General features: G+C 36.5%; 1 protein-coding gene across 12 annotated transcripts in view; it reads left to right on the top strand.

Annotated features, from left to right (window-relative positions):
* The window catches only part of LOC128015851 (forkhead box protein P1-B), a 172,310-nt gene that overhangs the window by 83,639 nt on the left and 63,350 nt on the right, over window positions 1-25,321 (top strand). For all 12 annotated transcript variants that reach the window (XM_052600054.1, XM_052600053.1, XM_052600049.1 and 9 more), the window contains one exon: window positions 24,956-25,051. In XM_052600054.1, the coding sequence (XP_052456014.1) occupies window positions 24,956-25,051 (96 nt within the window). The remainder of the gene's footprint in view (window positions 1-24,955; window positions 25,052-25,321) is intronic.

The following is a 25,321-nucleotide window of genomic DNA, read 5'->3' as shown; positions in this document are numbered from 1 at the left end:
TACATATTTCTATATTCATACTTCATATGACCAAAAACTTCTGGGTAATTAATATTCATAGGCTGCGCTTGTTAACAGCCCCAATGCAAATGCAGTGGAGATCCAATTAACATAGAATGGTCCCTGAGGAATCAGGACGATAAGGGTTAAACGAGCTGTTGAAATTGAAACTAGGCCTTTCGGCCCGTTTTTAAAACACTTATTTGTTTCAATAAAACGGTAATCAGTGTAGCTGCGCGTTTTTTCTGATTAAGGAATCTTAGATGGGCTCTTAGGGCTTAGAACGAAGGTACGGTTGTGTGTTCAGGACATGCGTACATTTGTGTGTGCGCTCATGGTGCCCACCCGTCACTAATGCAGAAGTGCTGTATCTGAGGTTGCTTTTATTTCTTATTCATAATCTGCTGGCACTAGGCGGCTAATAGACGTCAGTGTTCATTCAGAGAGTGGCGCGTCAACCAGACTGTGGCTGACAGAGTGAAGTGTTAGGGTTCTACGTGTCTCGAGCTAGCTACAGGCTCTCCTCGTATCATTCCTAGGAATACAGATGAGAAACACACCACTTAATAATGCCAATAAACCTGATTGTTATGTGATTTGATGATGATGTGCTGCAGCTGTTTGTTTTGTTTGCATCTGACATGCACATACTGCCTCACAGAATCAAATCTTCATCAGTGGATTATTACTGTAGAGAGGGTTTAAAACATGCAAGGGACATTATAAAGACGTTTATGGCACACATAAAGATGTTAGAATGCCTTCTTACAGGACAGAATTGTTGCACTTTTGTAGTAATTGCTTTAGGGAGGTGAAGAAATTATCTTTGACATGCAGAAGCTAAATCAGAAATGTACTGTAGTAAATAAGATCCTACATTTGCAACATTAAAACTGTAGTAACTAAATACAGCATGTCTTAGAAAAGTGAATTTATTTTATATAATTTAATAACCCCACACTTTGGGTTTGTGTATGTATATGTATGCATTTATTTGCTTTTATTTTTACTTTAAGAAAATATGGTGATCATCCAATATTATAGTTAACACTATAGTTATTTCTGTTATTAAAATTATTAATTGTTATTTAATCAGGCAAGTCACTGAAGAATGGATTTGTATTTACAACAACAGCCTGGCAGGAGAATATAAATCTCCTAGTGGACATACAGACATACATATCATTATAAACATACAATAAATCCCAACATTACATGAAAAAAAGTTCCCAGAACCATACCATTATTAAGAAATACAAAATCAAGTGCTATAGGTTGTAGTGACATTGAGGGTCCCTTTTTTTGCACGTTAATATTTTTGTCCATATTCCCTGTATAGAAAGTCTGTACATTTGCAATATGTTAATCTGGTAATTTACAGTGAAAATTGTCTAGCTAAATTTATTAGAAACTAATACCTTAAATTTTGATTTCATGGGGTTTTTAAGTATCAAATATCACATGACCCTGTGTAAAAAGATTACAGGAAATAAAAAAGCTCAAATCTCGTTCTGTTAGTCCAGAATGAACAAGTCTGACCCATCTTCCTCCAGAAAACCCAGTTATGTTCATCACAGTCCTCTCGTGCCATCACTCCTGCCAATAATAACCACTTCATAGGTGCGCAGCAGTGCTGTGGCCTCTATTCCAAAGAGAAATGGTGCTGGCCGCTGACTGCTTGTGTACCATTTGGAGAAATGATATTCCCTGTCAGTGCCGTGATGTCTTCCCATAAATATCAGTGATGGCACCTTGCGTTCTAGGAATGACACCCTCCATAAATAGTTCCCCTTTGCACACTGTACACATAAATCCTTCATCCTACCCCCCTTTCCTTTTTTCTTCCGTATGAAAGGAAGGAGGGGAAGAAAAGATGATGTATTATTTACATGGACAATAAAGAAACAAATGTTTTGCAGCATGGAAGAATGCAGAGAGCAATTCCCTTCACAGTGGTGGGCATGCGACCGTGAGACGCTCTGAGCATCAGTGAGCTGTTGTTATTTGCTTGTTTACAACCTCTGACATGATGTAATGGGACGGGCCGTGAAAGCACTAGCTAGCAAATGGCACAGAAAATAAGACAAGGCCTTTATGTCTGCACACACTCACTGTCTGTTTCTTTTTTTTTTTTTTTTTACCCACTGTACTCTCAGATACGTTGTGCTGTTGACTACAGAGATGTGAACTCTGATTATAACTCACTGTTTTTTACATTAGTATCTCCCAGAGGTAAGCAGAGAGGGACAGGGGAAAATATCATGCCCAGCTGTGAAATGCAAAAGTGAAATCTTGCAGAAAGAGATATGAGCATTTTCTACTTGATTTAATGTTCGTTGTGAGCTGGGATAGACAGAGACACCGCGGTCAAAGAGCTTTGCGTGGCTTCTGAACAGATGTGTAGAGAGAACACAAGAGCAAGTGTGTAATTGTTTGAATGAAAACAAGGTTTGGGTGACTGGATTGTAAATAGGAATTGGAGACTGAGGCATCATTGAGTAGTCTTTATTTTCAGATTGTAAACCACTTGACCATTACCGTACTATGTCAAGATTTTGGTAGACAGTTTATTACTTGTTAGATTTATCTGTTTGGCTTTTAGTGGGTGAAAGGATTGTCCAAAATATACTATAATGATCATAATAATAATAAGTAAATACAATACAAAATAAACAATACAAAAATATGAAATGTATCAAAAAAAAAATTTTTTTTAATTATAATATCATTTTATATAAAAAATAATGTAAAACCCCAAGTGAACAGAACAACTTAACATTCTTTTGCCTTGTGACTATTGTCTATGTTTGTTATCTTTTATTTTTGTCTCTAGCTCTTGCTTGCATACTTTGCACAGAAAGCAAGACCATGTATGCAAAATGCAAATATTGTCTTCCTGTTGTTGTTTATTTATTTATTAATTTATTCCAAAAACCATTTAGAATGTGATCATGTGATTGTGTGAGTCTGCTGGTCATGTGTGTTATGGGGGGTTGACAAGGGTTTGTGGGTAATTTCCCTAATGTTGTCCTCTATCAGCAGAACTTCTTGTAATATAAGACCTCTTAGTGAAGTGCTCATATTGTATTTGACTGTAATTGATCTTCATAAATGCTTGTTGTGGTATGATAAACACGTCTGTTATCTTAAGATCTTACAGCACAATAATTCAATTAGCATGAGTAATTATGAAAAACAGCGCTAGTAAATAATCTTTTAATTGCAATATTAATGCAGTGGTTTTGTGCACAAGCAGTCTGTTCAGCTCTCAGGATGGCATATTTGATCCGAAAGCAAGAATGTGACATTGTTCAAGGATCAGAGCATGTGTAAAATTATGAGAGTATGATTAATATTTCAATTTCTCTCTGCGGATATCTAATAATTGTGCTCACAGATAGCCAAAGGCTGTTATTAAACATTAAAATGCAGAAAAAAGAGAAGAAGAAAAAGAAGCCACAAACAAAAAGAAGGAAAGTTAGAACTTCTGTAGGGCACCAGATTAAATAAAGCTAGTCAAGATTTGTTCAGATTGTTCACACTTTAATTTGTTAAGCAAAAATTATATATATATATATATATATATATATATATATATATATATATATATATATATATATATATATATATATATATATATATATATATATATTTATTTTCACTGTTAAAGGAATAATTTACCACAAAATAATAATCTGTTAATAATTATTTACTCACTCCCATTTTTTCCAAACACATATGACTTATTTTTCTCTGTAGATCATAAATGGAAAATATCTGAAAAATGTTCTCGCTGCTCTTGTCCATCTAATGAAACAGGAGCTGTCAACATCCCAAAAATGGCATCTACAACTGGTTGATTCCTTTAAGAGCAAATTGTTGTGTTTTTTTTCTCTATACATTTTGTGTAGGTCCTTGATTGTATTTGAGATGATAAAAAGACTCTTCCTCTCCATCTGTCTTTCATCATCTTTCTCCCGATCCCTCTATCTTCCCTAAATCCCCAGCCCCACCCCCTCCTGCTTAACCGTCTTCATCACTTTGCTCTTACCTCTTAATATCATCTTCATCTCAGATTGCCATGGCACAGGGGAGATGCGCTTGTTGATCAAATTTGGCTCTTGTAACGCTCAGCGATTCGCTTGGCTGAAGTGCATGCGATGTGCGCTGAATGCTGAGGACGAGTGCCGCGGTAGTGCGGTGATTGTTTGATTCAGCCTGTCACGGGACAGCATAACAGCATCAGTAAATACTGATGGAGTAGCTTGCTCTACTCCTCCACAGCAGGCCACAGTGGGGGCAACATGTGTTTGAATGTGCCCTGGCCCCCTCACAAAGTGGGTTATATCGAGAGAGAGGTGTGTGAATGTGAGTGGATTTCACTCCAATGCTATTTATTTTGAATGTCACCCAATAATGAAAATACTGTCACTGTTTGTTCACACTCATGTCTTTATAAACCCCTACAAAGAACAATAAGTACAATTTTTAGTGCTATAACTGTTTCCACACTGGGATTAGAGAGACATGACATGACATGATTTCTGTAGAATACCAACTTAATTAGTGTGTTTTTCTCACCGTATGGCTTTAAAAGACTTTGAGTATAGCTCAGAAGTCATGTGGTTTGAGTTGAAGATGCTAAAGATCTATGGAGCCAAAAGAGTATCAATAAAGATAAATGCACACACTACATTCACATATGCACACATAGGATTCATTAATGCACACACATAATTCATAAATACACACACAGGATACACAAATGCACACAAAATTCACAAATGCACACACAGAATTTAAAAAGCACAGAAGATTCACAAATGCACACAAAATTCACAAATGCACACACAATTCAGAAATGCAAACAACATTTACAAATGCACTCAAGATTCACAAATGCACAGGACAAGATTCAGAAATGTATTTCTGATGCACACACACATATATCTTGATTTACAAACTGCTTGCGGTCTGTGAACTTCACTGCATTTGTGTTTGAATTTTGAGACTCCTCTGACTTGGCTCAACACACAAATGCCCTTTTTTAAACAGGGAATGATCTGCAACCAATCAGATATCTCCCTTGTTTGAGCCAATCACAAGAATGCACCCCACGTGGGGTATTGTTCACTTATAAGCCAATCAGTGAACGACTCACATTCCTCAGCGAACAACTCACTTTCCTCAATCAGCGAACGACTCACATTCCTCAGCGAACGATTTACTTTCCTCACGCAGCGAATGGCTCGCTTTCCTTAGCGAACGACTCACGCAGCCGGCGACTCACTTTGCGCAGCCGGACACCCACTTTGCGCAGCAGGAGACTCACTTTCCGCAGCCGGAGACTCACTTTCCTCTCGCAGCGAACGACTCACTTTCCTCACGCAGCGAGCGACTCACTTTCCTCACGAGTCACGCAGCGAACGACTCACTTACCTCACGAGTCACGCAGCGAGCGACTCACTTTCCTCAGCGAACGATTCACTTTCCTCACCCAGCGAAGTTGAGCGAATGATTCCCTTTCCTCACGCAGCCGGCGACTCACTTTGCACAGCCTGAGAGTCACTTTCCTCTCTCAGCGGACCAATGACTCTCTCTTCATGTAGGGACCGAATATTATAATTAAAGTGACTTCTATATTGCATCCAAAATAATATTTAAATATATTTAAAATATTCAAAAAGGTGTAAAGAAATTTGTTTTACTTTCATTAAAATATTTCAATAAAATGAAATAATTGCCTATTGCAAATTTATGAATCCATGGTTAACTTTTTTTCTGCAGTCACAGTCTGGGCTATATGTATTGAGACATTTTTAAATTTATATTTTGTAAAAAAAATAATAAAAAATAAACCTGAATTGTAATCTAAACATCTGTATTTCCATACAATTTCATAAATAAGTAGGCTATAATATGTCACACCACAGGCATACTCATGTGATTGGCTTATAAGTAAACAACCACGTGGAGTGCATTCTTGTGATTGGCTAAAAGAAGGGAGACATCTGATTGGTTGCAGATCATTCCCTGTTTTAAAAAAAGGCATTTGTGTGTAGAGCCAAGTCAGAGGAGTCTCAAAATTCACACACAAATGCAGTGAAGTTCACAGACCGCAAGCAGTTTGTAAATCAAGATATATGTGTGTGTGTGCATCAGAAATACATTTCTGAATCTTGTTCTGTGCATTTGTGAATCTTGAGTGCATTTGTAAATGTTGTTTGCATTTCTGAATTGTGTGTGTATTTCTGAATTTTGTGTGCATTTCTGAATTTTGTATGCATTTGTGAATCTTCTGTGCTTTTTACATTTTGTGTGTGCATTTGTAAATTTTGTGTGCATTTGTTTATCCTGTGTGTGTATTTATGAATCATGTGTGTGCATGTATGAATCCTGTGTGTGCATATGTGAATGTAGTGTGTGCATTTACCTTTATTGAGACTCTTTTGGCTCCATACAGATCTCATTTTAGGTCCCACAGAAGGCAGAATGTCATAAAGATTAGAAAATTCCACGAAAGTATGTAATGACAACATCATTTTTGGATAAACTACACGGTCTCAATAATATAAGGAATTTCTTCTAAAGACAAGCTTCCTCAAGGTGGTCTTATTGACTGGTCTCAATCTTGATAAGCAGTACTTTAGTCAGTGTTAACCAAATGCTCTTTTGCTGGTTTCTCCCTCATTAATCAGCTGCTGATAAAGCCATGTTTGGATTTGGCAAAAAAAAAATGACACTATGTACAATAAATTAGTTCTTTATCTTCTTAATAAAATCAAAGCAGACATGTGGAATGGTTGAGGTTATTTATAGGCCATTGGGGAGATAGACAGACACTCTTGAGACGAGAGAGAAGTCAAAGGGAAAGGTCTGGACAGGGTGGCTGGAACTGAAAATGGTGTCCAAGGGAAATATCTCTTTTTTTATGCTCTTGATGTGTCTTTCACTCCCTCTTTCTTTATAATTTACACCCACACTCACCAAAAGATGAAAATTCTGTCATCATTTACTTGTGTCATTTCAGTACTGTATGACTCACTTTCTTCTGTGAAACACAAAATGTCTCAGTGTTGTTTTCGTCCATATAATGTTGTTTTGACACCAGTGTTCTTCAAAATGTCTTTTGTGTTCTGCATAAGAAGAACAGTAAGCTCCAGATATTATACATTTAAACTGACCCTTTGTATTGGTAAGGACCATTTTACACTTTTATAGTTTAGTTCAAGACTTAAGCAGCACAGTGAAATGTGAGTATATGAGAGGCTCCATGTATCCCACAATCCTGAGCTCTTAAGCACACCTCAGTATACCGTTCCTTTGAAGCATTTCAACTCATGCAATCTATAAACTGAGGGAAGAAAGTGAGTTTCCACAGAGTGTGGATGTGTCATCTGTTACTAAAGCCAGAACCACACACACACACACACACACACACACACACACAACAGCACATATTTCAACCAGATGTTGAAGTTAGGAGGCGCACTGGATCCCGCAATCAAAATAATTATCTTTACAGCCCAATGTTTATAAAGTGTTTATGCGACAATAAGCATTGGGTCTCTCTGAAGCAGCCATCATGTGTTAAACACGTTAAATCGCTTGTCAGTCTCCAAACACCTTTACACTGTCTAGCCTTAGTTATTTATTGTTATTTGAAGAAAAACTTTTAGTACACTGCAAACAATTTACAATGCCATTTTCCACATCCGTGGTCGTACCAGATTTTGCTGTATAAATAATTGTTAGACTTTTCTTTTTTTTAGGAGAGTAGAAGAGACCAAGAAAAGTGTGGAGGAAGGGGTGATGTGAGACAGATTCAAATTTGTATTGTCTGCATGAGCACCGCTGCCGTACATTTACCATTATACCACAGCTTCAACATTTCTTCAATATTTCTAAAGCACAAATTTAAATTAAATTGTCTTTTGTGCAATTTTAACATGCATAATTTTTCTCCACCTGCTTTTTTCATTGTTCCATTGAATCATCTCCCTTTTTAAAGACCTTCTCTCGTCTGTTAATGAACACACACATTTGTTGAGCAGAAAACCCAAAGAACTTCATATTTCACACCAGCAATGAAACCGTACTGCGCTTTTCACCGCCACCAAAATGATGCACAATATAAGAGCTCGTCGTAATAAAGTCAATTAATTCATGCCTGTGGCTATAACGTGGACATTGTGTATAGATGGAGATATTTAATTTAGGCCAGCAGTCCATGTGTTTGTTCCATGGGGATCAAGGGACAGTGGTGCGTCCCGAATGAATCAAGCAGTAAATGAGAAGCCGAAAAATAGGTAATTATGTTAATCTCACAAATGAATGAGACGCTGACCTGATTTTATGCGCCTGAATTGTATTTATCTCTTTTGATATATTTTTTCCATTAACATTTCTGATGTAATTAAAGAGGTTTTATTTTGAAGGAAATTAGCCCTGGATGCCGGCAACCATTAAAGGAAGAGAGTCACTTTTATGCGACGTTAATGAGACAGCGGCGTGTTGGCGGCGTTTTAGCGGTGCTACGCTTGCCCGCACAAAGACCTTAAAGCTTAAATAGCCCCTATTCTTTAACCTTAATCACCGTGTTGGCTTGCCAGATACTCTGCCTGACCGCGTCCGTGTGTCCCTTCGTGCGCACCCTGTGTGCACTTACACCCTTTCCAGTTTCTCATTTTTGCACCTAATCAGCAAAAAATTAAACTGGCTGTGGGCTTTGCTCCATATTAAATGGGTGATTATTGGTAATAAATACTTTTTTTAATGCTCACTTATTACATAGGCAGTTTTCTTGCTCAGTTAATGAGTGTAATTTGATTTGCTTGAGAGATTACAGTCCTCTCAGAATTAATGCGGCAATCCCGTGCCTTAGATTTAAAGACATCTCCGATTCTTCACAGCTTCTGTGAAGCTTCCTCTCTCACATACAGTAGCAGCTAATGGAGTTGAACAGCAGATTGTCACTTCACTATATAGCCCATGTGCCCTTGGTTCCTGCCGAGCTCCGCTGTTGTGTAAGTTTTAAATGGGTTTACCAAACTGATTCAAGTTGATGCTTCGCTGTATTAAGGTTTTAGGGAAATCTGTGAGCTGAGCAAGCATGTAGACCAAATGAAGGTGTGAAGCTTGGTGTTAATTGTGCACAATCAAACCACAAACAGTACTTAAATTCCTCAGAGGGTGGCACAAATTTCTTTCTTAATCTGGCAGTTTCATATTTTATCACACGTCTGCTAGAACGCTTTCGGTCTGCTGCAAAACTCGCCTTCAGCTAGTGCTGATGGAGTTTTGATGTTGACCTGATGCTGACAAGCTTTTTGTCACTTTTCTGATGGCTAAATGTTTCTCTACATAAGTATGGCCGAGACACTTGACACTTGCTACTGAAAACATACAGGAAGATTGAAAGAGCCATTGATGTTAAAGATTCTGTTGCTCAGAAGTATTAACCAACTTCTCAGGTGCGACTCCTATAGTTTCTGAAACAATCTCAACATTGTCTCGAACTGTGCTTTGATTTGCTAGATACTAAAGTCTGAATTAGTAGTAAAAGATTTGAAAGTGCAGTTGTCTGACCTCAGTAAGATTGTTTTGAAAGAAATGTATTATTTTATTTAGCAAGGATACATTGAAAAGTGACTGTAAGAAGACTAAAGACATTTACACTGTAACTAAAGAATTATGTTATAAAATACATTTTTGACATTTATCAGTGTCATGAGAAAAATGTATCATGGTTTCCACAAAAATAATAAGCACCAGTTTTCAACAGGGATGAAAATAATAAGAAATGTTTCTTGAGCAGCAAATTAGCATAATATAATGATTTCTGAAGGATTTTATGATACTGAAGACTAGAGTAATGATGCTGAAAATTCAGCTTTGCCATCACAAGAATTAATTACATTTGAAAATATGTTGAAATATGCTGTACACATTTTTATTGTAATAATATTTCACAATATTAGAGTTTTACTCTTATTTTTGACCAGATGAATGCAGCCTTGGTGCGCATACAAAACCTTTAAAGAAATCTTTCCAATCCCAAACAGTGCAAATGAAATCTAAACATTTCTCATCAAATTGCTTGTAGAGAAAATTGGCTTAGTTGTGCATATTCATGTTAATTTCATAATTCAGTGTTTATTGTTTCAACAATGTGTCATTTGCATATTTTTTTATTAGTCCACAATATATTTTTAGAGAAACACCTGAGACAACATTGCCTCTTGAATAAAATATAACAGTAAACACCAGGTATCCCCCCCCCAAAAACAAAAATCCCTGAATAGCACAAACAAATTAAATAATAAAATAATAATTCTTTCATCTGAAAAAATACCTCTTTTTATTGTGATTCCTTACTTTTTTAGACAATGCGGCAGTCCATCCCAATGCAGTAGATGCCTTCAGCATCTCTTCTTTTTTTTTCTTTTTTTTTTACGTCAGACAATCTCATTCATTTCCCTCCCTTCTCTCCCTCTCTCTGTCTCTTTGGGATAACATTACCCAAGCTGGAATGACTTGAGTCGAGTCTGTAATTCCCATGAAGCTGCTCTCTCTCTCAGCAACTCAATCCCAGACCGTGGCTAATCGCACGGTGATATATCAAGAGCTTTCTCTCCGGCTTCACTGCCTAATGACACCAGGAGCTGACCCTTTGTGTCTTCTTCAACCAAGAGCAGCACACACACACACACATTGATAAAGCTGTCTTCAGGTGAGATAAGTCTATGAAAACAATACCACAGAGACTATGCAGAGGGGCTTTTGAATGATCGTTCCTGTGTGTTTCTTTGTCGGTAACAGAAATCAACAGAAATTCCTTTTTTTTTTTTTTTTGCTTTAAAGAAGGTGTATTCGTTTTTCTGAATATTACATCAACTTAGGATCAACTTCTATGCCTAGGGAATTAATTGGATTGTGAAAAGTGACTTGTAAAATTGGCAATAGCTGAAAAGGAAAGATGCATGATTTGTTACGTTTTCATGAAAAGCTACAAAGATATATATATATATATTAGGGGTGTAACGGTTCACAAAATTCACGGTTCGGTTCGATACGATACACTGATGTCACGGTTCGGTTCGGTTCGGTTCGATACGTTTTAGATACAGCAAAATGTAAAAACATCTCAACTTTTCAGAATGCCGCAAGCGCACCGCGGGTCATGTGACAAGAACCAACCAATCAGCTTCATCCTTTCCCGTAACAAGGTTGAGAGCTCAGCCAAGATGAAGGAACAGCTGATCATAGTTGTATATGGATTGCAATTTTGAAATAAATTTAGTAGCAGAGCTACTGCAAGCGATTTTTAGAGCTGCAAATCCATTTATCCTTCGCTGAAATTTCCGCGTCTCATGGAGAGAGCACGTCATTGTTGCTTAGCAAAGACAGACGCCTCATGAGCGCTTCTGCCCGAGCGCTTTGGAAAGGAGGAGAAAGACGTGCTTAGCGTTTTCCACGCGTTTTTAGGAGCGATATGTGAACGGCCCCTAAGGCGCTCGCTCACTCAGCACGCGCTGAAGGCTCGTTGCAAAATGTCTAATGCATTTAACAGACCAGAAATATAAGATCCTAAAATAACCAACAGGTCTGGTGTTTGGGTTGGATTCCCTGTAAGCTATAGTGTCTAAATGCTGCAGGGATAGTTTGCTGCGTGCATGTTTCTCCTTTTTTTCGTCTTTTCCCAGATAGTACTGACGCATATATCCCAGATATTCTGACAGGAACTGTTCAACGCTGGTGTACCCTGTCATGTTGCAGATGCGACATACCGTTGTTTTTTTATCCACCACTCTCTTGCCAGCACCATTATAGCTTAAAGGGAATCCTAAGTGCACCCAAACACCAGACCTGTTGGTTATTGGGGGATCTTCTCATTTCTAGTCTGTTAAACGCATTGGCTATTTTGCAACGAGCCTTCAGCGCGTACTGAGTGAGCGAGCGCCTGCTGAGTAGCCTAACATAAACATATAAGATGGTGTTTTTTTCTTCTTCGGGAGTGTCAGGGGCGTTGCCTGTTACGTTGTTTGGGTTATTGGGCTACCTTGTTGAACGCATATCATTATATTTCTATCTCTCTCTTTTTTTTTTTTTTTTCCAAATATAATTAATTACTCCAACGAACCGTTCGGTATACATAATGCGTACCGCGTACCGAACCGAAAGCGTCGTACCGAACGGTTCAATACGAATACGCGTATCGTTACACCCCTAATATATATATATATATATATATATATATATATATATATATATATATATTTTTTTTTTTTTTTAAATAATAAACAGCCAATCACAATAGGATTTGATTCAATTTTGAATTTGTTGACTTTTGTCTTTCTGTGCACCTCAAGCTGGTTTGAAATCTGGCCAACTAGTCCATGCTTGTGCGTATACTTGTGAGAAATCTGACAATTTTCCCTCAAATTAGTCAATGCATTTACATGCAGAATCCCTTTATTAGCTATATTTGCAGCTTTTTCTAACAGCAACCAACTACTTTCACTTTGACTTGCTACTGTAATGACAGAGAAAGACCATCCTTAATATAAACCCAGTTTTGAATCAAGACAAAATCAAGGTTTGAATATCTAATACTAATTTGAGTCAGCCATTGCTGTGTTTGCTAACACCTCTCACACCCCCTTATTTTTTGTCTCTCACCATACAATCTGATGCAACATCTTGAGCATAAATGCAATAACAAAAAAAGAATAGGTTCCTATATTCCAGATTCCCTCTGAATCCCCAGCGCTGTTGGCATGTTCTGACCGTATTCAATGTTGACAAATGGATTACCAGAGAAAGCAGTGGCAGGTTTACCTGAGAGTTACGTCCTCATGGAGAAAAGTGAAGTCAGGTGGCAATTTGTATGTTTGTTTGTGATAGAAATGTAACTTCAGGTTGCTTCTCAAGTTCCCTTGAATCACTCTTCTCAGGCTTCCCAGCAGGGTTGTTATAGTTCACTAAAGCTAAATTCTCATTAAGTGAAACCACACTTCCCACACTTGGAAATGTTAGTGAGTCTTATAACTGTAAAAGAAATAAATGAGCAAATAAATGAAACAATTTAATCTACATTTTTTTCTAGAAGTTATTCTGTGCTTAATTGTTTAATTGGTTCTTAGCAAATATTTTAAACTTAATCTGAATTTTTATTTTATTTTATAAATTTAGTCTGATGATAGTGAAATTGAGACTGGATATGGTAATGTAAAGACCAGACTCAATTCAATCTGTTATTCCATCCTCTATGGTTTCGGGAAGCTGTTTTTTTTTTTTTTTCTCTCTCCTAGAATGTTGTAAGGATGTAATTTTGATGTTTAGTCTCATTTTCTTTCATACCAAATGAAATTACCCATCTACCCTGAGTGAAATCCATCTGCTATGAGTTAGCACACATTGAGCTGCAAGTTTGAATTTAGCGTGCATCATATACTGTTCTGCCCATCATTCCCTGGCCTCTCTTTATGCCTTAGTCAGTGGTGGCAGTGCTACACAGACTCCTCTTCTCTAAGACAGTGGCATCATAATTTCTTGCATTCAGCCAAAAACACTGATTACTCTAAAACCTTACCGCACTCTTAACTGCGCATACTTTTGTATGACAGATTCCCCACGCCTCTCATTTCTTTCTAATATTTTTCTACTTGTGTTTAATTCATCTATTCTTATGAGTCATTTAGTTCTTTAATTACCGTCAGCAGCAGATGCACAATGGCGTATTAATGTGAGTGGGTTTTAAGGCCACTCCATCACCACGAGCCTGTGAAGTCTAAAGGCATAATTGAGGTGGAAGAGAGCTCAGAGACAGCGAGGCGATATTTTGCAGATGGCTTTTCTTGTATGCTAGAAGGATGTTTATGCGTTTACATCACACTACAGGGGCAATAAACACAATCATAATTCAATAACTCTCCTGATAGACGAAATCTAGCTTTGGGTGCTGGATCGATGTGTGTATTAAATGATGAGGGGAATTTAAATGATAGGAAGTGTGTGTGCATGTATGCAACAGTGTCAATGCATGCTTGTGCAACTAATCATCCAAAAACCAACTCCTTGGTTAGTGAGGTCAATGAGTGAATTATGCTATTTTACAGATGGACCATGTGTTGGTACTCTATCAGATATTGGCTGATACCCCATAATTTATCTATATAATCTATATAATTTTATTGGTAAAAATGCAATGGTAAGAATCAGTACAGTAAGTTCCCTTAGTGTAAACAGTGGAATACTCTAATAGATTTAATGGGACATTTAAGTCATTTTAAAGCAAAATACTGTTCAATATATATGCCGTCTTTGAAAGTAAAAATGAACGGTCATCTTATAATTAACCCTTTGGAGTCAATTAACTCATATACGCGTTATGAGGCATTTTCTCCTGATAACCCCAAAAAGAACTTAAATTACACTTTCAGTTTTGATCTTACAAATAAGAGTAATACATCAATCGAATCTGTAAAGGGTCTACTTTTTTTTATACAGACATAATAACAACAAAACTTTGTGCATTTATAAAATAAAGATAACAAACAAGGTGTGCTGTCTGCAGCCTTTGTCTGCGCTGATCTTCATAAAGATTAGACCTCAGAGCACTGTTATTCACAATTACACAATTCCCTGCTTGGGACTTTACTTTTACTTGTACTTTGATTCTTTTTTTGTTGTTTTATGGATCCTAGTAGCCCTTTGCAGTCACCTAAGTGTTTCTGGACCCCAGTTAAAAAAAAAAACCTGATTCAGACAACCCATCAACTAGTCTCTTTTGAAAAATATGTCATTTTGGACATCCCTGCTTTTGTATATGTGTCCTTATTTAAGCCAGAGAGAACAAGCCAGCATTCACGCACAGATCTCAGCATGTATCACCTTGTGTGTGTTTGTGTATGTCTCTGTATGTCCGGCTCTATGAATGGAGCCACTCTCTAGCCATCTGTTGTGAAGCTGCTCCTGAGGCGGAGCTTCGGAATGCAAACAAACTGCAAACTGAGGCTGTCAGAGCCGCATAGCTGAGACGACCCCCGGGCTCTGGGTCACACATCCGTACCAGGCTCCACACTGCGCACTGTTTACTCTCCCTATACCTCCTTCTTCATCATCTCTCTCTATTTCATTTCTCCTCATCCATCCATCGACAGTCATGCACCCCCACCTCCTGCCATGCACATGGAAACAAATGCACAAACACACACATGCAAACACTCACCCTTCATACTTTCATGCACAAAACGTTAGTCAACTCCGAACATTACCCGTCAATGAGGAAAACTGGTAACAACATCATTTTTTGTTTAAATTGAAAGACAATGCTTATCTACTGCAATCATTCACTGAGACTTACACGGTTCGAGGACAGCAATTTGAAATGTTTAGTGTTGTCATTAATATTAATAGACTGGTTGAAAAGTGCAGCCATGGGAGGGAGTAGTAATGGTTTGAAGTGGGTATATAACATTGATTTATTTATGTATTCTACATGAATTAGTTTAGAAATCTAAACAGTGAGCTTGTTTCCAAGAGGCTGTGATTCTACGAGCGCCTGTTTTCCATGTGAAGAGGCTTTTTGGAAATTGCATCAATTAGATACTTAACAGGAAGCTGACCGGCCCTCTTTTGCATTGCAGATAAATGTCCAATCTAGAAAATGAACAAAAGGAGGCAGAATTAGCAAGAGAAAGAGAATCTCAATTAATATAAACAGTCCTGATCTTCAGTACTTACATTCTCATGCCAGTGAAGGAGCATTCCCAAATCATATGAATTTTGATTAGGTGACATTGACAGAGGATGAGACTAGCACCGTTATACTTTTTAATGTAGTATTAGTTAGGAAATTAAAGGATTTGTTCACCCACATTGATAACTACAAAGTGTAATTAAAAGATACACATTGTGTTTTCTCAGTGCCATTTTATAACAAATTAATAAATTATTTCAATGTTATTTATTTATTGTGTCATGTTAGTCTAAGGCCTGTTTTTGCATTTAATTTATGCCTCTAAAAACAATATATGAAAAAAAATCACCATTTGCATTATTGTTTTTTCAGTTAATACTAAATTAATACTTTTATTCAACAAGGATTCATTAAATAGTTTAAAAGTGACTGTAAAGACAAATATTTCTTTTTCAAATTCTTTTGAACTTTCTGTTCTTAAAAGAAGCCTGAAAAAATAATAAAAAATAATGGAATAATATTTCACAATATCACTGTTTTTACTATATTTTAGATTAATTAAATGCAGCCCTGGTGAGTATAAGAGACTTTCAGAATCATTAAAATTACTATAAAATGTTTAACGGTAGAAAATATCCTTGTGTTGCACAGAAAAAAGTGATTAAAAGTGTCTAATGACATCCTGAGTGAAGATTAAAGAGTTTTTTTTTTTTTTTTTTTTGGTTGTACTGTTTCTTTAAGGATCACTCCCACAGTCTACTTTATAATTTTGATCTAGAAGGAGATGGATTTAGACTGAATAAAAATAAGCGATTGGGAAAGCAGGAGTGGTGTAGCCAGATGTAATTTCCCTTAAACTTTCCCATAAAACCTTGACAACTTTTAAACCTTCCAAGGAAGCCCTTAGGACCATCCTGCAAAAAAAAAAAAAGTCAATCTAATACCTGTGACATTTAAGAAAAAGCCCTCCAGCTCTGTGGAGAACAAGAAGATGTGTTTAGTCCACGACAGTGTGATGCTCTAACTTATTAGCAGTCTTTTCTGTGGGTCATGTCTGGGAACCCCGATCTCCAGCCCTCTTAACGCTGTGTAAACAGCCCTTTCTACTTCACAATGGCTGCTGGGATAGAGTTTCACCTGTACGCACATCTCCCACCAATTAAAGGCTAGATTGATCTGAGCCATTTCACATTCAAGGTCTTTCGCTGTCATGATGAGGGCATGATGGTGAATGGGATGACAGATAGAGGAGCTGCTTTAGAAGACCCTGCACAAATAAGCACCATCTCATTTCTCATCGTCAGGTATCCCTTCAGATGCACACAAAACCAGAACCTCAGAGGTTAACATGAGCTATTGTCTTTACATCTGTCCAACATTTACTGTCTCTTCCCATTTTTTATTTCACTGGTCTACACTATATTTTTTCACCAGCATTTAACAAGTAATTTTATTTAAAATAATATTTGTTATTTTGCTAATCTCATCTTTTTGTGAGTGAGGGCTCCCTGAAGGGATATAACAGTCTCATTGGCTACTTACAATACCATATCACTTCTAGTTAAACTGTTGTGAAGGTCTTTCAGTTTTAGTTTGAGCGTGTATTTGATGGTATTATTTCTCAAATGAAACTTTATAAAGCTGGTGAAAGTGACTCTCAGAGCAGCTCTGAAGATGAAGTGCGTGTGTTCATGTCCTCATATATTGAGACGCAGACGCTGAAAACACTGCGAGTCGAGTGTGTTTGAGTTTGTGTATCAGATGAAACTACTCCATGCTTTCACACAGACACACAGAACATGCTGACTTATTAGCGATATGCTAATGTTACTGACTGGTTGCTGTAACACATATTTCTGTAATAGGATGTTAGATTAATCCATAACAAGTGAAAATGTCCAGAGCTTATCATCAATATTAACAAAAATTTTTTTATCATATAATATGATGTCTCTATATGATGTCATTTATTGCCCCACGGTAATTTAGGCTATTTATTGAATATGCTTGTCGGGCGACTCATAGACTCCATGTGGGCTACCAGGTGCCCACGGGCATCACGTTGGTGGCCACTGCTCTAAAGATAGGCAATGAAACTATCTGAGAAAGGTAGTTTCTGTCTCACTCATACACTTTGCTATTAAATTTTCACAATTCTGCTGGTGTTACCAATCCAAGATGAAATATGCTGACTTTTTCTGAATTTTTTTGTGATTTTGTATAAATCTGAATAGGAAAAATGCAACACTTCATTGAAAACGTTGACTTTTCTATTTAGCAGGTCATGTTGCTACTACTTGGGGAGGAACCTGCCTTTAAAAAGCTTTTTGCAACTGCATTTCAACACTATTAAAATTATGAAAAATAAAGCAATTTGTAAAATAGCATAAATGTGAACAAATGTAATTTATTTATTTTTTTATAGAGATTTTTTATTATCATTAGATTTTTTCTAACATATGACAAATTGTTACTTTGTGTAAGTTTGGAGGTTTTTTTGTTGTTGTTGTTCTAGCATACAGTAAAACACTGCTAGAGATGACAATTTTATTTATAGAATTTTGTATATATTTTTGCATAATTATATCGATATATAATCCTATTAATCCTTGTGGCAACTTCCACATGTGAGTAGTCCCAGCCTCTCCTATTTAAACTGTCAATGAGATGCAAGATCTTAATTTATCCTTTTCCATTTCTTTCAGGGTAAAGTGAATCCACATATTGGGATTTGTGTGAGAAGTGTAGCAGGGCTCATACAGCAGGAACCCCTAAAGCCTGTACATAATCCACATGTGCAAGTGACGCATAAAGACACACATGTCCTTTCGGTATCACTGGAATGTGTCCCTTGTACATGAGTACTGGTTTAGATATTATATGCTAAATTTGATTGCATCCCAGAAACAGATGCAGATGCAGAACGGTGCTGTGAGAGTAGGGGAGGACAACCAGAAAAAAATATTGTTGTCACTGTCAGCGATTACACAGGGGGCCTTGTTGGGTTCTCAAGGGTTGTTTTCTAATCACAAACACCTGGAGGGGTTATCGTTTGTGTTTATGTGTGCGTCGGCGGAGCCATGGCTTCAAATAATTCTAACAAGGAATTTTAATGAAGGACTCACAAGACATCAGATGTCCAGCGCTCAACGAGTCGCATTAGTCACTTTCAAGCAGTGTTATGGCGATAGAATTAAAAGGACCAGACAGCCACCGCTGACCTTTTCTTTTGCATTAAGTGATTTTAATGAACGTGTTTTCTTTTGTCCTATCCACTATCATCAATATGTATTTTGGCTGATTAGCATCAAGCGTTGCCCATAGCGAGGCACGTTTGTGCTCCTTCAGCAGCTCAGTCATCTGTTAGCATTATCTGTCTTTGAACCATTTTTGTATCCGTTCAGTTCCACCTAATACGTCTCTTGATTCGCTATTGTAGCGCCCAGACAGCACGTTGTTCTCCTCACTTTAAACGCACCTTCAGATGCCTGGCCTGTCATCGTCTGGCAGTTTATCGTGCTTGTGTCTGGAGCTGCTTTTAGCCTAGTGCGTCTATCAAACCCCTGCTACCTTTGAATGCCAGATCAAAAGAAGATGAATTCCAGGCAAAGAGTTGGAAAGGGGGAGCGCAAGGGGGCTGTTTGTGCATGTGTGTGTGCAGGGAAACATCACAGTGACAGCTCACAATGGGTCGCTTTAGTGCGACGCTAACCCTCCGCCAGTCGCTAGCTTGTTAAACAACAAATAATTCCTTCACCCGGGGCCTGTGCTCACCTCGGAAATGGTGCCAAGTCCTCTCTCTTCTCATTAGTTTTGATCCCGACGAATCTTTGAATCATCCCTGCGCTGCTCTTTTTTCTTTAATTGCCTTTTTTCCCCGACATATTTAAAGAAGACGTATCTTTTAGCTAGCTGCATTAACAACACAAAATTTGTTATTATTAAGCCACGTTTGTGAAGTCTTATTTGATATAAGATGTTCTCCTGAAAGCGTTTTTGACAGGAAGCTGTCTCGCGGTTAGCGTAGCCTAATGTTGTTTTTTTTAGACCTCCGTATCTCCTGATCATCTGGTTTGTTTGTTGACAGCCTTTCTGACGCAATTAACAACTGAAAGCAGCTCTTTGTACTTCATGTCCTCATCTTAGAGTGTCTCAATATCACATCCTGTTGACTCAAATATCCTTGTTCCCGCACTGGCTCAGAGCACAGCAAGTATTTTTCTGTCGTTAAAGTTTCTGTGTAAACAAAGCGCATGCAGTGTTAATGTGCTCGTACAGTAATCTTTATCATATGGAGCGTGTTTGACCTTCTGTCTGGCATAACCACCAGACCTGAGGGTGAGAGGACGAGTCGTAGCAAAGTATTACAGGTTCTAAAGGAAGTTTGACTCATTTCAACACACTTTCTCTTTGGTCACATGGGAATCTGTAGAATGCTGAGAAAGAGCACCTGAAAGGAAATGCATAAATTAGTCAAATATACATCTGGTTTCTTGGCATAAGATTATTATTATTTATTTTTTTAAAGAATTGATTAAAGATTTGGGTAACACTTTAGAATAAGGTTCCATTAGTTAATGTTAGTTAATGTATTAATTAACATGAACAAACAATGAATAATACTTTTATTACTGTATTTATTCATCTTTGTTAATGTTAGTTAATGAAAATACAGTTATTCATTGTTAGTTCATGCTTATTCACAGTGCATTAACTAATGTTAACAAGCACAACTTTTGATTTAAATAATGCATTAGTAAATGTTGAAATTAACATGAACTAAGACTTATAAATGCTGTAGAAGGATTGTTCTTGCTTAGTTCATGTTAACGAAAGTAGTTAACTAACATTAACTAATGGAACCTTATTCTAAAGTGTTACCGAGATTTGACACAACTTAGACTGAAATCTTGTTTCCACTGGTTTGCTTTATGGATCGAAAACATTAAGTAATATAATCATTTAAGTGTTTTATAGACACTTTATATGTGAAATGCATTTATTTAAATCACAATGAAATTATTTACTTGTATAAATACATAAATATGTACTTTTAAAAATATATAATTATATTTTATACTTTTATATCAGTATGTATGCAATGTCGAGCTATGGGGCATAAAATTTATGTAAAATATAAGTGTGTGTGTGTGTGTGTGTGTGTGTGTGTAAACAGTTAAATGCATTCATAATGAGCATTCTATTAAATATTAATATAAAATTATTTTAAATAAAAAAAATATATATATTATCAACTTAATGTTTTTCCATACTGAACTTTTCTAAATTTTTGCTTAAAAAAAATACATGAACACAAATTCTCACTTGATATATCCACCTGTCCCCGTTTTTCACATTTCTGCCACTCACATTAAATGTAGAGTTTCTGTCCATTCATGGCACTGAAAGACTTTAGTATCATATTCTCGTGTATATTTAATTAGGCTCCTATAAATATATTTTTCAGCTGCGTGAGGGCGCCTGGTCGGTCAGTGTGTGGGAGGGGGAGAGCATGACAATGGTGGTTTGATGAGAGAGAGACTTGGGGACTGTCCCTTTCATACTTAGGGGGCCTCAGGTCAGCATGGAAATATCACTCAGTTATTTATTTGATGAAGAGGTAGTGAAGTATTTTTTCCCCTGTGATATTACTACAAAGATGTTGGAGGGCAGAGGAGCCACTGGTATTTTATCCATTGTTTGCGTGTGTTTTTTTTTTTTGTTGTTGTTGTTGTTTTTTAGATCCACTTTTAAAAATCATATTTTAGTTTTTACTCTTTCTCTGTTACTACAATTAATCTACACATTTTTCTTTCTTTTCTATCATTTTTTTTTTTTTTTTTTTTTTTTTTTTTTTTTTTTTGCTGCTCCTGCATTCTTCATGAAACGCCCCTTTTGCATGAGAAATGAGTAATGGTGCCCAATCCTGTGCTTGACGTGTCACATACATGTGTCTTAAGTCACTGGAGTTTATTTTTTGCAATAGCCAAAAAACATTGTATGGGTCAAAATAATGGATTTTTCTTTAATGCCAAAAATAATTAGGATATTAAGTAAAGATCATGTCCCATGAAGAGGTTTTGCAAAAATATATCATAACTTAATTTTTGATTAGTAATATTCATTTCTAAGAATTCATTTGGACAGTTTCAAAGGAGATTTTCCTCAGTATTTAGATTCTTTTGCACCCTCAGATTCCAGATTTTCAAATAGTTGAAAACGAGAAAAAAAAAGAAGCTATTTGCCAGTGGGGTCACACTAGTTTGGGACTAGTAGTCACCCTTAACTGACTTTTACCTAAAACTTTTACCTCTATAGATTCCTAGTTTGCTGCTCATAGTTAGTAAGGTAGTTGTTGAGTTTAGTTAAGCAGCCAATATGTTAGTAATATGCATGGAAATAAACAACTTGTTAATTATGAGAATTGGTCCCTAAACTAAATTGTAACTACCTGTGGTTTATTTAAAATTAAAACTTATATTCTCTGAAAATTCCATAATATTTCACAGTATTCCTTGTTAATTATTCACTATGCACTGTTTCAGAAGTAAATTCATCTAATTTATGGATCTTCAGTATAACTTTACTATGGAGTCCAATTAGTTAACATGAACAATTACCAAAACATTTGCTACAGTATTTATTCATCTTTTTAAATGTTAGTTAATAAAAATTAAAAATAAACTTTTTATTGTTACTTCATATTAGCATTAGTATGAGTTAATGCTGAAATAAATATATGATCTAAGACTAATAAAATATAATATAAATATAATATATAAAATGTTTTTTTCATCATTAGTTCGTTAACTAATGTTAACAAATGAAACCTTATTGTCAAGCGTTATCGGATCTTCAGATACTTTTTGTTTGCGTTTACTTGGAAACAAGAGAAAAATGCTGAATAATAAAGTATTTTTGCAAGATATCTCAAAACTTCAAAGGAAAAATAACCCTTTTACTTCTGTGGTGAATATATGTTAATATATAAGTTGTATTGTATGTAATATAGTGTGGTATAATTTCTGTTTGTCCATACCATAATGATGACGGTCAGTGTCAGACGGCACTGAAGTGGCCCCTCTGTAGCCTGTTATTATATTCCTGCCTCATGATGTCATCCCACAACTTCAGTGCATGAGAAGGTCACACACACACACACACACAAACAGCTGGCTTGTCTCAGTGCCTCAGTTCTCATCTCCACAGCTTCTTTATTGAGTTCTTGGAGAGCAGGACCAGACAGTAACCCTTTACTCTCTAATACAGACCCATCCTATTCATCAAAAAATAAATAAATAAACACACACACACACACACACACACACACACACACATATATATAATTCATCACATTCAGTGCAAATCCAAGAAGTCACTTATATCATATCATAGAGTCTGAACTCCACCCACCGAGAAGCCCAAGGGTTTTAGATGTTCCTGCGACTGTTTGTTGAATTGTGGGAGTTTGGTGTGATGAGCGTGGAAAGAATGAAGCGGGTTATTTACTCAGATGGTTCTCTGGTGTAGGTGTGAGTCTGCTCCTGCTGTTCTATGGGAACACGCTGCTTGCTTTTCTTGGTATTGGTGCCTTTTTTTGCTCGACTGGAGAACTTTTTTCTTTTTTCCCAGTACCGCTGTTGCTTTTGTTTGCTCTGGATGGCATGTCTGATTATTTATGGCGGGGGGAGGGAGTAGTCCAGCCAGTAAACATGTGACTGCACTGTATTCTGTTTTCCACTCAGAGGACTGTGTCCTTTTACTGATATTTTGAAGACTAATAAACTTTTTATTTGCTTTATGAATGGGGGAGGGAGGGGGAGAGAGACAAACAGATAAACCATAGCAAGAAAGAGAGGGGTTGCTTTCCGCATACCACACTGCCATATTACTCTCTCTTTGTAGTATGAAAATGCACTGTATTATTAACATAATTGGTATGGATAGTATAGCCAGATCATCTAATACAGCTGTCTAAACTTACAGTATGCAACAGAGTATACTGTGCTGGGTACTGTGTCCCACAATGCAATGCACTTTTCATGACCTTTTATTTCCAATGTGATAAATGAACCAGAAGCAATATCAGCTACACTTTAAGTTGTCTTTTTTAATTTTTTTATTATTCGATTAATACCCAAGACACACAAATTTAAATATGTTTTAATTGAAATATTAATACTTAATTATTATATTAATGTATTTTATAGCATGATATATTACTAATACATTTAGATTTAATTTATTATTTATAAATAAAACATTTATTAGCAGATTTTTGCCTAAGCAGGTGCATCATTTACAGAGATTTTGTTTTGTTACATCTTTCTTCTAAATTGGTTTGTTTTGGCAACTGATGTTTGCACATTCAACTTTATATAACAAAACAAAATAAGTTTTTTTTTTTTTTTCTGAGTTGATAATTAAACCCAATTTGCTAAATTAAACATGTAACGTACAGGAGCAGATGTTTAATGCATAATGTGAACTGTTAAGTTTCTTCAAATGAAAGAAGTATACACTATACAGTATATTGTTACAAATGTATTATGGAGTGTATATACAATGCACGAGGAGGATATAAATCAAAATAATATTTTAATTATCATGGGAGAAGGGGGTACATCCAACACAAATCTTCAATCATCAGAACATCAGGTACATAACATGTTTAATCGCGGACCAGGAGGGTATTTAAACACAAGGAAAGTTATCAGGGGAATGGAGAACAGGTGTGGATCAGTCAGTTAACAAAACGAGGAATGGGACATGACCAAAATTGGGAAACGGGAAACACAAAAGGAACAGAAAGTTCACGATCGTGACATATATACAGTAGTATGCAGTATGCTATTATTCTGTTATGAACATATTCTTGTGTCTTCTCTGTTCCCTGTAACTGTAAGCTACTGTATTCATCAAAAATATTTTGTTAACTGTCTGTGGTAACTGTTTTTCATAACTGCTTCCTATCACCTTATTTTCACCTACTTGTTTGTTTTGGCAAATAATCATTGCATGCAACCAAATTAAGCTGTACATTTGTTTAAAATGACCAGGGAGGGAAAAACAGTATCTTGCCCAGCTGTTAGAAATTGCATCATTTGGAACACATATTTGACGCCAAAAAGCAGTAGGGTCATTCTCAAAGGAGTGTCATTCCCCAACACAAAAACATAACAATACTGAAAGTTTTGTTCGTGAACTTTTGTTTTCTCACATTGTTTTTTCCTGTCTTTTTTTCTCACCCAGGCCTTACAAGTTGCACGACAGATCCTTCTCCAACATCAACAGCAAAGCAGTGCCCACAAGTCCCCAAAAAACAATGACAAGCAACCTCCACCACAGGTACTGTATGTGTGCACACGTCAAGATCAGATGTTCTTCAAATGTTGCTTTTAGATAGCTCAGGAGACTAAATGGAGTTCGCAGAATGTTTTAGTAGAAACCTCAACTGTCTCAGATGCTTCTTCTTAATTTCCTAATGAGAAATACAACAGAAGGGAATGAGAAAACTGAAATGAACATAATGTTGTAATGCTATGATGATTTCATTTTGGGAAAATATAATCATATAATTCATATAATCTTTGAGACATTAAAGTTGCATTGATCTTT

The sequence above is a fragment of the Carassius gibelio genome, chromosome A6 (genome assembly GCF_023724105.1).
Source record: "Carassius gibelio isolate Cgi1373 ecotype wild population from Czech Republic chromosome A6, carGib1.2-hapl.c, whole genome shotgun sequence".
NCBI lineage: Eukaryota > Metazoa > Chordata > Actinopteri > Cypriniformes > Cyprinidae > Carassius > Carassius gibelio.
This window is presented reverse-complemented; position numbering and strand designations above follow the sequence as displayed.